We start from the raw sequence: 12,390 nt of genomic DNA on the forward strand, positions 1-12,390 counted from the left end.
CCCCCCCCCGTGCTGCAGGAGTAACACAAACTCCGCACTGTTCTTTCTCCCCCTGACTTCGGCTGATTGATCCCTCCCACGTTCAATCCCTCATCTGATGAAAATTGATTTGTTCTGTTTGGATTTTCAGCTCTCCTTTTTTTCGCCTCAGAGATTTTTCACTGCAATGTCGGCAGTATATTTTCTCCGAGTATGTCCCAGTCATAAAAGAAAAGGCCACACAGCCAGGCCCCAGACAACAGGCGAAGGTCGATACAAATGTTATTGAAACTGGCTATTGATATTCCCCGTGCTGACTGCCTGCCCACTTAGGCAGAGAGCTGTTTCTTCTCTGCACACTGAGCGCGGAGGTGTTCTTCTTGTGGTGGGTGTTCTGTTCATTCATGTTTTCTGTGTGGGAGCCTAAAAACTGCGAGGGTTCCTTGTCACTTCTTATTTCCATGCCTTCTGAGTTCAGTCATGATTGGTTCACTGCATATCTGTCAAAGTGACATCTTAATGCAAAGTCAGGCCCGGTCTGACTTTTGAAGCTCAAGCGATTCTCCACTGCTTGAAATTTCGATTCAGCCATTGAAAGATTTACATTTTTCCTGAGTGTGTGCATCGCTTACAAAATAAGAATATTCTCTGCTTGGTTCATGGCAGCACACAAGGCAACAAGGACTGAATATGTGGGTTAATATCATTCACATATAGCTGGTTCATGCAGGGCCATTAATAAAACATGAACAGTAGTGTAAAAAATGTGGGATTCCCATGTGGATTTGCTCTTTGCATGTTCAATGCCACTTCAGTATGAAGATAGGCCAGAGTCAAAAGTGCATCAGTATGAATATTCTACAGATAATCCATAAAAAAGGCTCATAATCAGCTGCCAACATCAATATGAGAAACACGAGTGAAACATTTTAAATTATTTCTGTGGTAAAGTACAGCTTAGGTAAATCCAGGAAAATTGGATCAGCCCAGAAATGTCTTTGCTGTTGCTTTACAGATTCGTCGATTTAGTTTGTGATTAAACATTATTTGCAAATAAGGTTTCATCCAGTTTTAGTTACCATTCCTCTGCTCTCATCAACATAACAAGTTTTGATTACCTGAAGCAGCACAGAACATCTTCGTAATTCATCAATTTGTATTTGTATCCCCCATGAATCTTTAAATGAGATGCCACAGATCCTCCTTATGTTTGAAAACCTGGTCTGGTCTAGAACTGCTCTGTGCAAAACAATGTCAAAAGAGGAGAAGGTCAAAAGACTGAGAGTGGAGGAAAAATTACCCGGATCCTTTACCCATTTTAAGTAAAAGCACCAATACAACAATGTAAAAATACTGAATTACAGATAATAGTCAAAGATCATCCTCTGGGGCTGAAAAATGAAGCCAACACGGAAGTGACAAAAACTGCACTTCCACAAATGGCCACTAGAGTCTGGCTCCAAAAACAAGTCAATCTACATAGACTCCCATGTTAAAATGTCCAACTTTACAGCAGAAATAAACATTTCTACAGCCTGGTACAAAAACAGTTTTAGTCTTTATAGCTAATTTCCTCCTTCATGACACCTGTACGGACAGGTACATTTTTATATAACTCACCTGATTACATTTTATTGAGGCTCAAAGTCATGTATAATTGAGGCCGCTTTGAGTGACAGGTGGATGAGCATATGCTTGCCACAAACGAGCATACACCAAATCCTTGGCTCCACACATGCCCCACGTCTTTGCCCATGTTTGGATTAGCTGGGAGTTAGGCGGAGTCATGCAATGCCAAAATGGCAACAGTGGAGCAGCTCACTCAGAGCTTCAAAACCACACCTCAGACACCCGTGGGTGATGTCACGCAGGCTGAGTCCAGTTTTGTAATTGTCCTTTATTCACAATTACAAAATTACAATTACAAAAGTATTATGTGCAAAATATACTTAAAGTATCAAATGTAAAAGTACTCGCAATATTTCACTGTTGTAGCAGGTCAAAGTTGAACTACTTATAACTGTTCTTTATACAGTTAGGTCGTAATCCAGCCAACCTGGGGTCAAGCCCCTCCTCAGGGTCAAAGGTTAATCTGAGTAGTCATGAGATGATTAATAGGAGAGGAAAGAAGAAAAAAAAAGATTTGCTACCAAAAAAAAATAATCTGTGACAGTAATCTTTGTCAAATAAATGTAAAGAAGTGAAACGTACATTATTTTCCTGTGTAATTTAGTGGCGTAGACGTATAAAGCAGCATAAAATAGAAATGATCAAGTAGAAAACAAGTACACACTCAAGATGAATCACTGGTAGAATAAATCCAGCCTCCTCTGCACAGAATCCCGTCTACCTGCTGTTTATGAAACAGCGTGCATCATGCATTTATTGTGTGTTTCAAATCTTCACCTCTTGTCTGCAGATTTCCTCCTAGTTTGTAAACCAGACACATGAGGTGAGCGAAGAATGCCAAGTCGATGCCTGTGCCAGTTTGGAGAATATCCCTCCCCAAGTTGTGTTGGGGAGAACAGACGTCTTAAGAAGACAAGCACGTCTCCGCAATTTGAAATGGGCTGTGTGCTTGACATTGTGCTATCAATTAAGACGCACAGCTGTTCATTTTCTCCGCTGCTCCCGCCGTGTTTTTACTGAAGTTTAGTTTGAGGGAGATAATTTGATTCTTGCAATGAATCTTTGAGCCTTCAAATTTATTCTCATCGCCCAAGTAACTACCCAATGTATCCAAAATTAGCGAGTAAACTTTTATCACATAATCAGGAAAAAAATTAACCTGCACTCAAAAATATAACGGAGGGTATTTTTATTGACACCGATAAAATCAACCTGTTTCACATAGGGCTCATTTTTTTCTCTCATTAAACTAGCGGCACATTTAATGACCTCCCTCTTCAGAGTTTGTGGTTTTAAATTTATTCTTTGGTGATTTGATATTTTCACAGATATATTAAGGACACAGCGTTGCACACTGTCACACACCCTAGGATTTAATTTGGGTAAATAGACCATCATCATAATGAGGAAAAGGTGACGCCTCAAATTTCAGCATTTTACATTGCTGCTTGTTAATGCAAGCAGGGTGATAAAGAGGCAACGATGTAGTAATACTAATGAGGATATCATGGTAATATTCATCCTTGATATAAAGGTTCTATGCTGTGAACGTTTTCACAGTATTAATGGGGTGATATCAGGACACTTCCTCATTTGGCAAATATTTCCTCTTTTCTGTTCATGTAATACAATCAAAATTCAATTTATAGGTAATTACCAATTTGTATTTCCTGGAAATGTCTTGTAATTGTGGTGGTTTAACAATGACATAGAACAAAGTTGCGTTGCATCTGGTTCACAAATATGAAAATACTATAATTATAATAAGTTAATACAGTTGGACGCAGTGAATTAAAGTGGAAATTCTGAATAAATTACATATCTGAATGCATCTAAAATTTTAAAAAACTGTGTGTGTGTGTGTGTGTGTGTGTGTGTGTGTGTGGTTTTACCCCAGTTCCCCAAGATTCTACCCCCATTATTACTGAGACTATTACCCTAATATATCCTTATTATTGTGAGCACATTAACACATTGTCAAGCCGTCATGTTTTCCCCGTTGCCACCTTGTAACAAAAGTTAATCACCCCTCTGTCACCTTCTTATTACCAAGTTGTACCGAAGCTTCGGTCTTTGACCCTGTCGTATATTCTTCGTTTCCTCAGGAGGGGTGGTGGACAGAAACCTCTGCTCGTCCTCCCCGCCTCCGGAGCCCGTGCAGTGTGAGGTGCCTTGCTCAAGAGACTGTGTGCTCAGCGACTGGACCCCTTGGTCCACGTGCTCTCAGACCTGCTCCAGTAAGACCATCGAGGGGAAGCAGATGAGGACCCGCTCCATTCTGGCTTACAACGCCGGGGAAGGTGAGTCTCCACCTGCCGACAGCCTTCCGCGCCATCACGTATGGAAATGTATGCAGATGAGGCCTGGATATTGGCTTAGTCATGGCCTTTCAAGTTGTCCTCTGCTGTCACTCACTGAATGTCTGGATTTCACACTTGTCTGCATGTGCATTTGTACTTATCTCAAACAGTCTGCTTATCTGTCCTGGTGATTATTTCTGTTGGTCTGTCTCCTCGCCTGACACTCACTTTTTATCTGTTTCTAAGATCATTTCTTTGCATATGCTTGTTCTCTCTGGTTTGAATCTGTGTGTGTGTGTGTGTGTGTGTGTCTGCTTGTCTGTGCGTCTTTCTTTTTGTCATGTCACCAAATGTTTTCCTGTGTCTTATCTGGGTGTGTGTTTTCCTCTCAGTCACTGCGATGGTTGTAGCCTGGATCACAGTGATGGAGGGTAACATTCGTAATTAAAGTTTGCTGGTAGCTGTTTTAAACCTCTAGCTATGTGTCTACATGTGGCAAAATGAAAATCGTTAGCTTGTTGTGCGATCTAAAAACTATGTACATTATCATAACAGCTTTAGGGTAACTTATAATTGATTTAGTAGTTATTCATCCAGTCTAGTCAAGGCGTGTTGGCCATGTGTGAAATAGCTTGATTGTCTTAGCAGTTTTCTGTTGTTCTGCAGTAGTATTAGTGTGTGTACTGCATATCTCACCTGTCACATTAACATATCTAACATCTGTATTTATCAAAGGTCTTTCACGGGTGCCGAAGTTTCCAGAACTTTTTGGTAAATCTGTGACTTTAGACCAGAAATATAATAGTTGTACTTGAAGTAGCTTTAGAACGGAGGAGAAATAGAAAAGAAAAAACTATATTCAAGTATGTTCCTATGTCTATTCAGTCACATTTTTATGAACACACGTACTCAGTAACAATACCTGAAAAGAAGCTTTGTCACTCCACAACAGGTTCCCCCTGCAAACTAGATTATCTGATTAGATTTTGAGCTTCTTGGCAGATTCTGCAGCTGCTGTTTTGCATATTAATGAAGAAATAAAACTGTTTAAACTACAGGAACCCGAAGTTTTAAGATACAGGGTTCATATTAATATGCAACCAACAATATGCTGGCACAGAGTCGTGTGCCTAGCTAATTAATTCATTAATAAGCCTAATTAATGACCTGTTTAGCATAGCTGCTTATATTGAACTGCATGGTGATTATGATGGGACTTTATGAAGCCCAAGTGCCTCTTACTATTTGACATTCATCATTTGAATCATATTCAAGATGCGTCCTAAGTGGCGTTTGCTCCAGCTCCAGTAAATTGTAAATCTGTTCTGCAAATGTGAATACGTTTAAATAATCACACATGGAGTTTTGAAAGTAAAAACCAACTCAATGACTCTGTTTCTTACTACTGTCTCTTTGCTGGTTTTGTTTATTGCTCCATCATGTTTCTGTCTAAGGCTGCATCAGCTTTTCATACAGCCTTTTCAAGGTCATCGTTAGGCAGCCGCTCATGGTCATTTGAGGCACCATGTAATGCTTGTGTTGGGACGAGCATCGCCCCTGCTGTTACTCAGCTAAGCTGGCACGATGCCGTCAGCAGAAAAGAAGTCATTCTCAGTAACCGTTGGGTAGTCTGTGATTCAGGCCCAACTGTGTGCACACCGCCACTCATTACAGAGCTGGCTCTCTGTCAACTACAGCAGCGAAATACAGGTGCGACGGACTCGCAGTCCTGCAATGCCTCTCAATCTTTGCTGAAAGCCCTAAGTGTCGGCAATTACTTTTAACCGGAGAGGGCTCTCTGAGTCCATCGACCCAACAACTGTCTGACTGACTGACTGCCGCCTCAGAAGACAAATGAGAGGGAGACAGACGTAAACGAGGGGGGGGGGGTTGTAAAGGGGAATGAGAAAAACAATAGAGGTTGTACTCACAGAAGTAATGCACTGAGAGTCTGACCTATGACTTGCAGCTGGATTCAGCAAAAAAGGAGTATGAATAGTCTCCAGAAAACCAAAAGGCCTGCATGAGAGGAGCTAGTCATCCAGTGTGCGAACACACCTGCGTTTATGTTTTACCAATATCTATAATAAGAACGTCCAACTCAGTTGCACACAATGTTAAATTAACTGAAGCTGGTCTGTTAAACAGAATTAGTGGCATTAACATTTGTTGATGAAAACAACTTAACAGATTATTTTGATAGAAAACAACACAATAGATTTATGCACTAATAATGCAAATGCAGGCTGTATTTGGAGTCAGCGACTTAAGATAAAAAGTCATTTCAGATAGACAAAGGGGAAAGTTATCTGTATTCAGACTGGTGCTTTTCAGGGGCTTAAATTGATTTCTTGGCAGCACCTGCAGAATATTGAAATCACACCCGTCCAACTCACACCTCCAAAGTTTCCCAGATTATCTTGAGTTGACGGTTTCTGGGAACAATCGTTTCCAATATGCCCTTCAAAACAAATACCAACCTTTAACGCTAAAGACACTGAGGAAGAGGCAAAGAGGACTGATGACGCCAACAATGAATACGTGAATACGAAATATACTAAATACACTGAGCGTCAGTCAGTTATAATGATGATGATCAAATAAATAAAGAAGACGGCGCGGTGAAAAGAGCACGGTGACGTCTCGACTCTTTATCACAGTTCAGCACGTAAGATTGAGCAGCAGCCGCATACAAATCAATCAACCTGAGCCTCAGTGTGTAGCCTCAGGGAAACAAACTCTCACATCTCTCCTGAAACTTCATACCAGCTCCTTTATTGTTCATTTTCAAAGTTGTTTATTGCATCGCATTGTGCATAAGAATATATTCTTTAAGGTTTAATTCCTTGTGAAAATTGAGAACGTTTCACAACATTAAAATCTGGCTACATCTTTTTATTTGGCTGCCATTGAACATAAGGTTGGAAAAAGTTTATGGTTAGCTCCCACTTATGTAAATAAAATCCAGGTGTGCTTTGGCAAACAGCTATTATCATTTTGTTCCGCGCTGTCAAGTTACATATGCAGGTGAAAAGCTGCTGAAAGCGTCTCTTAAACAACAGGAAACTCTTACTATAAAGGTGCTTTTATGTGTGGGAGTGTAGGTTATACTCGGTAAGTTTCACAGATCCAGGAGTTTCAGGGAGAAAATAGGCTAACAGCAATTGTCAGACAGGTTGTGCTGGATTTAATAGAGCTTCTTACTGGAGGGAAAATGTGCTTAAGCCCCGAGTCTGAGAAGCATATAACCCGAGACGTATCATAAATCTGGTCTTGAGTTATGATATTTCTGAGGTACGATTATCAATGTGAAAAAACGGCTTGGTTACACTAATTGTCAATCCAACATGGCCACAGCTGATGAAGCTATTTATATTTCTAGTTTCTGTAAATCACCCTGTTGTTTTGATCCTGTGCTGAAGTGAATTGGTGAAATAAAATAAATTAGTCAGCTTGTGCTGCTGAGTTGGCTGGTGACGTGGCGACAGCGCAGTCCTCCTGAAACGGTGGCAGTAAAGCAGTATTAATTGTAGTAAACAGTAACATTGACATATTAACATTCATTCAATCTGTATTAAGCACATCACTCATGGGGGATCCATAGCAAGAAAACAAAGACAAAAGAGAGAGGAAGAAAAGAAACGAAACCCACATAACAGAATCAGATACCTACACATACATCTATAGATCAGATTTTGTATTATTATATATCATGTCAGTTGTTTAGTAAACAGTTAACTAGCTTTCAACCTCCTGTTAGCTCGGCTCGTCAGGGATCTTTAGCAGCTAAATGTTAAATTATGTTCATCACCTAGCTGCTAACTTTGCCACCTGCCGTTTGGGAAGGTAGTGTGAAGAAGGTTTATTAGAGCCTTTTTATGCTGAAAGCAGCTACATGAAACAAGGTTGATGAGAGCAGTGAGTGTGAACCAGACCAGCAAAGTTTTGGACCATAAACCAAAATAATGAGCTAAATGTGCTGAGTTGGTAATTCTCTGTGGGTCTGTCATGACGAGCGACTTAACTGTCATTGTATAAGTAAAAGAAAGTGTTTGGTTTTTAGTTTCTATCCCGTACTTGAGAACAATCTTGACCCCCACTATGTTTTGGTTCTCAGGCGGCGCCCTGTGCCCCAACAGCAGCGCCCTTCAGGAGGTGCGGAACTGTAACGAACACGCCTGCACGGTTTACCACTGGCAGACCGGACCATGGGGCCCCTGTACCGAAGACCCCTCTTCTTCGTCCCTCAACTCCTCCAGCAGCAACGGTCAGGGCCCCTGCTCCATGGGAATGCAGACTCGCAAAGTCATCTGCGTGCGGGTCAACGTGGGACAGGTGCCTCCTAAGAAGTAAGTTATTTTTCACATTTTTTTTTTCTATCTGTTTTTCCATCTCGTTTATCCGTCTAACACTCGTGCGTGTTTGCTTTTAACAGCTGTGTCTGTGCCATAAGGTTGCTTCATCCTGCAGCAGTCATATTTAGAGGTAGTAGTTATTTCCAGCCTCTGTGATTTGTAAGTGTGTATAACTGTGAAATCAGCTCCTGGAATATTGTGTTAGAGAGAAAATTGCTCACCTCTTAGAAGTAAAAATCCACTTGCTTTGAGCAGCAGTTCTCCATCATGTGTCATCAAGATCCAAGAGCAGGCGCGCTTTCATTTCAGACAAATCTCCAGAACAGCCGATTTCTACTGATTTGGACATTTTAATCCAAAATGGAGGAAACTAATCAGTGAAATCTAGAGGTGAGATCCGACAAACAGAAGACAAGGGGTGCTTCGGTTCCTTTTTGATGTGTGAAACAAGAAAAGCCCGTTTTCCACTGTCAGGTCACAGAGATCTGTGAGCATCTGTTAGGATGAGGAGGCGAACAGAGTAAACATTTCTAAGTATGTTTTTGAAAAGCCAGTGGTAAACCGTCCATGGTAAGACTGAATGGTACATGCAGATTTGTGTGTGTGTGTGTGTGTGTGTGTGTGTGTGTGTGTGTGTGTGATATTGAGAGTGAGCGAGATTTAAAAACAAAGGAAGAGTCAGGAAGTGAGAGACAGATGAGAGAAGCAGCAGTGGCGGGAAGCAAAGTGACAGCAGGAGAGTAAAGCAAGTCAGAGAAGAAGAAAAAAACAAAACAAGGAGACGCTGACAAAGCAGGATAAGTAAGCTGAGCAAACTCTACGTGAAGTTACCTCCCAATTCATATCTTCCCTGCGCAGGCGACCACAGATAAATAAATAATCTCTCCGTCCCTGTAAGCCTAATTAACCCTGCCATTTTGGGCTCTGGTAATTTCTCATTGATGATAATGACAGTAATTAAATGGGACTGATACTTTAAGGCAATTTAATCATGAGGCAGATGAGAGACAAGATGTTTGTGGTGAGCTCTGAAAGACCACACTGCTTGAGGCAGATTCAAAATACGCTGTCGAGTTTACTTTAACATCCGCCGGAAAGTTCAGCTCTGGTCTGGTGTCAATTATCCTCGATGCTTCACTCCGTAACACAAGATAAAGGAGCGGATCTGCTTGTGTCATGTTCTGTGCAAACGACACCCAGAGTAGACGGATTTATTCCTGGGCCTCCTAATGTATGTTCTCCTTCGTTGAATGTGTTCCTTTAGTCTCTCACATTAGACAAGAAAATTCTTCTTCCTCCTGTATCACACCCCCCACCCTCAGGCGTAGTTATCAGTGAGGAGAGGATGGGAACATAAATTATTTAAAGGGTCGGAGTGCGTTGTGTACAAGGCAAATGTGATTCACAGGGAACAGCACTGGATAAAATGAAGATTAATGTCCAGTTCAGTGGCGGCTGGTTCAGCAGCTGACCCAGACGCAGCAGCTGCACTTATCGAGTTGCAGAAGAGAGGTCGAAGTCCAGGATGTATTTTACTTTTTAAACAGAGCAGAGACAAACACAAGCTCAGCGGGCTGGAGAGCAGCAGCAGGTAGAGGCGAGAAAGAGGTTTCGGTCGATTCGACTCCATTATGTTTTGTTTTGGCGGGTCTATAAATATATATAATAAGGATAATATAAATATAACACTATAGTAAAGTATCATTTGTTATAAGGGCAAAAGAACAACATGTAACAGTATCACTAATGAGGAGTGAAAAGAAGAGTGGACTCCCATCAACACCTACTCACCCACTCAGCAGGTGGTCACTGTAATTCACCTGAGCTGAGTCGGACTGAGCTTTAGAGTAATGAAGGTCACACACTCCACTTAAAATATTCCAGGAGCTGTTTCCAACCTGTGCACCATTTAATAGGGAAATGTTTTTTTTAGGTCACTTTTGTGATATGCAGTTACCACAGAATCTTTTTCTTTTGCTCGTAATGGATGAATCAGTGTGGCGCTGCTATGGTAACGGGAATCAAAACAGAGTCTGTTAGACCGAACAACACAAATAGTCGGACTATCAGACTGGCTGTAAATAAGTCCCTACTTTCCAAACCATTCATTTGAAGTGAAAACTGCAAAGTATCAGCCAAGCTGTTCGTTGTAAACATGTTGGGTTTTGAAGAGCTATTTCATGAATTCCCCTTGAGCAGCTGCAAATTTGTTGTTTTTAGTGAAATATCTCAATAACATTTGGATGGATTGCCTTAAAATTTTATTCAAACATCCATGTCCCGGTTTGGATGAATTGTAATAAGTTTGGTAATTTTTCATCTAGTCTAATGACCCCATACCTGCAGAAGTGGTGGAGCAGGTTAAGTTTGCGTCAGGAAGGGCATCCAGCTTAAAACCTCTGCCTAATCAATATGTGGACGGTGATCCGCTGTGTTGACCCCTTACAGGAGCAGCTGGAAGACAACGATCTGTAGAAGTAATGATATTCCAATCATCTGTACCTTGACTTTGGTGTTAATTAGCAATGTTAGCATGCTAACGCACTACACTAAGGCTGTGAACATGGTTAACATTATACCCAATGGATAGCAGCATGCTACCATGCTTAAGTTAGCATTTAGCTCAAATTACTCCATGCTTTATTCATCCTGATGAATGCAAGATATCCAGAAACATTTGTAGAATAAAGCATGGTGTACTGGAGAAGAGTTGTGCCAACTGTTTTAAATTTAATGAATATTTTTAGTAGAACAACAACTCTTCTTAAAAATGCACTGTGTTTGAGGTGGAAAGCCTTTCAGAAGTCAGTCTTTCAGCATAACCTCTTGACATTACTAGTTTTAATCCATCCAGAGGGATATATGAAAAAGTTGGTAGTGTCCTCAGGTTATACTGTCTGGAGTGGCAGAGGAGAAAATCTGTTGTATGCAGTTATCTTGGCATGTTGCTTCAGCGGTTTAAGGAGTGGGAGAATTGTTCTTGGATTTTCACTTGTAACATTCAGGCAATCTTAAGCTCTTAACGACAGTTTGCTGAATGAGAGTCTAAGCTCTGATTTAGGGATGAACCCTCTACATTTGCACTGCCTTTCAGTCACACCACGCAACCACACTGTTGAATTGTAAGGTGACATTATAGATTGCAAATACCTGTTGTGCCCAGGGTTCAGCAGCTGAGCATTTGTTAACCAGTCAGTCAGTTTCAGTCAGTTCCCCCCCCCCCCCCCCCCCCCCCCCACCATTGTTGGGAAGAGTCGTACAGCCGTATGGCCTGGGGGAGAAATCTAAGTCTGTCTGAGGAGCAGGGCTGGGACAGCAGTCTGCCGCTGAACAAACTCCTCTGCCTGGCGAATGTGGGAGTTGTCCAAGATGGACAGCAGTTTATCCAGGGCAGTTTATCACCTGGGAGTCCAGCTCCGTGGCCACCACAGAGCCAGCCCTCCTCACAGACTGTAAAAAGCAGTAGTTTCTTACAGACGTTGAAGGACCTCAGCCTCTTCAGGAAATAAAGACAGTCCTTATAGGTCCTGACCCCTTCCACCTCCCTAGCTGAGAGCTGTGGACCTTAATAGACAAAACATAACTAAGTCAAATGATCCACAATGATCTGGACTACAGAAAAAAAAAGGTGGATCTGTCATCACAGCCTCAGTCTCCATCTGCCTGGAGGCAAAAGCAAAGACTGACAGGTCCTGTGACTGCTGTCAAACAGGGGTCTCTCACAGACTGTGAGGCTTGTTTTCACCCGTCTTCATGGACCAGTGGTGCTGTCCATGGTGCTGAAGAAGCTGCTCTTGTTCTGCCGCTGCCTGTATTCAACCTCAGCTATGCCTCAGTGTCTATTATTATATCCCTTTTGCAGCCACTCTGACTGTTGCAACCCTTCAAAGATGTTTGTTCAGAGTCCTGAGGTGGATTTTCATCAGGCCACAGTCACTGGCAGGGGCCCAGTAACTGGCTGTGAGTCTCTGGGTCTCTGGGTGTGCAATATTGCTCTTTAATTGTAGCTGTGAACGCATAAAAGTGTTCTGGTTGTTGTTCAGAACTATCACACACACACACACACACACACACAAACCCCTCATGGGGAAATTACTTTGACTCTTCAACTCGCAATGACAAATGTT

The 12,390-nt window shown here is 41.7% G+C and overlaps 1 protein-coding gene across 1 annotated transcript in view; it reads left to right on the forward strand.

Annotated features, from left to right (window-relative positions):
* Positions 1-12,390, forward strand: part of thsd7ab (thrombospondin, type I, domain containing 7Ab) — a 150,366-nt gene that overhangs the window by 68,902 nt on the left and 69,074 nt on the right. The window contains exons 8-9 of the mRNA XM_023393425.2: positions 3,714-3,908; positions 8,026-8,257. Of these exons, the coding sequence (XP_023249193.1) occupies positions 3,714-3,908; positions 8,026-8,257 (427 nt within the window). The remainder of the gene's footprint in view (positions 1-3,713; positions 3,909-8,025; positions 8,258-12,390) is intronic.

Source organism: Seriola lalandi, unplaced genomic scaffold (genome assembly GCF_002814215.2).
Source record: "Seriola lalandi dorsalis isolate HSWRI2012SDOR001 ecotype SW California unplaced genomic scaffold, Sedor1 jcf7180002054934, whole genome shotgun sequence".
Taxonomy (NCBI): Eukaryota; Metazoa; Chordata; class Actinopteri; order Carangiformes; family Carangidae; genus Seriola; species Seriola lalandi.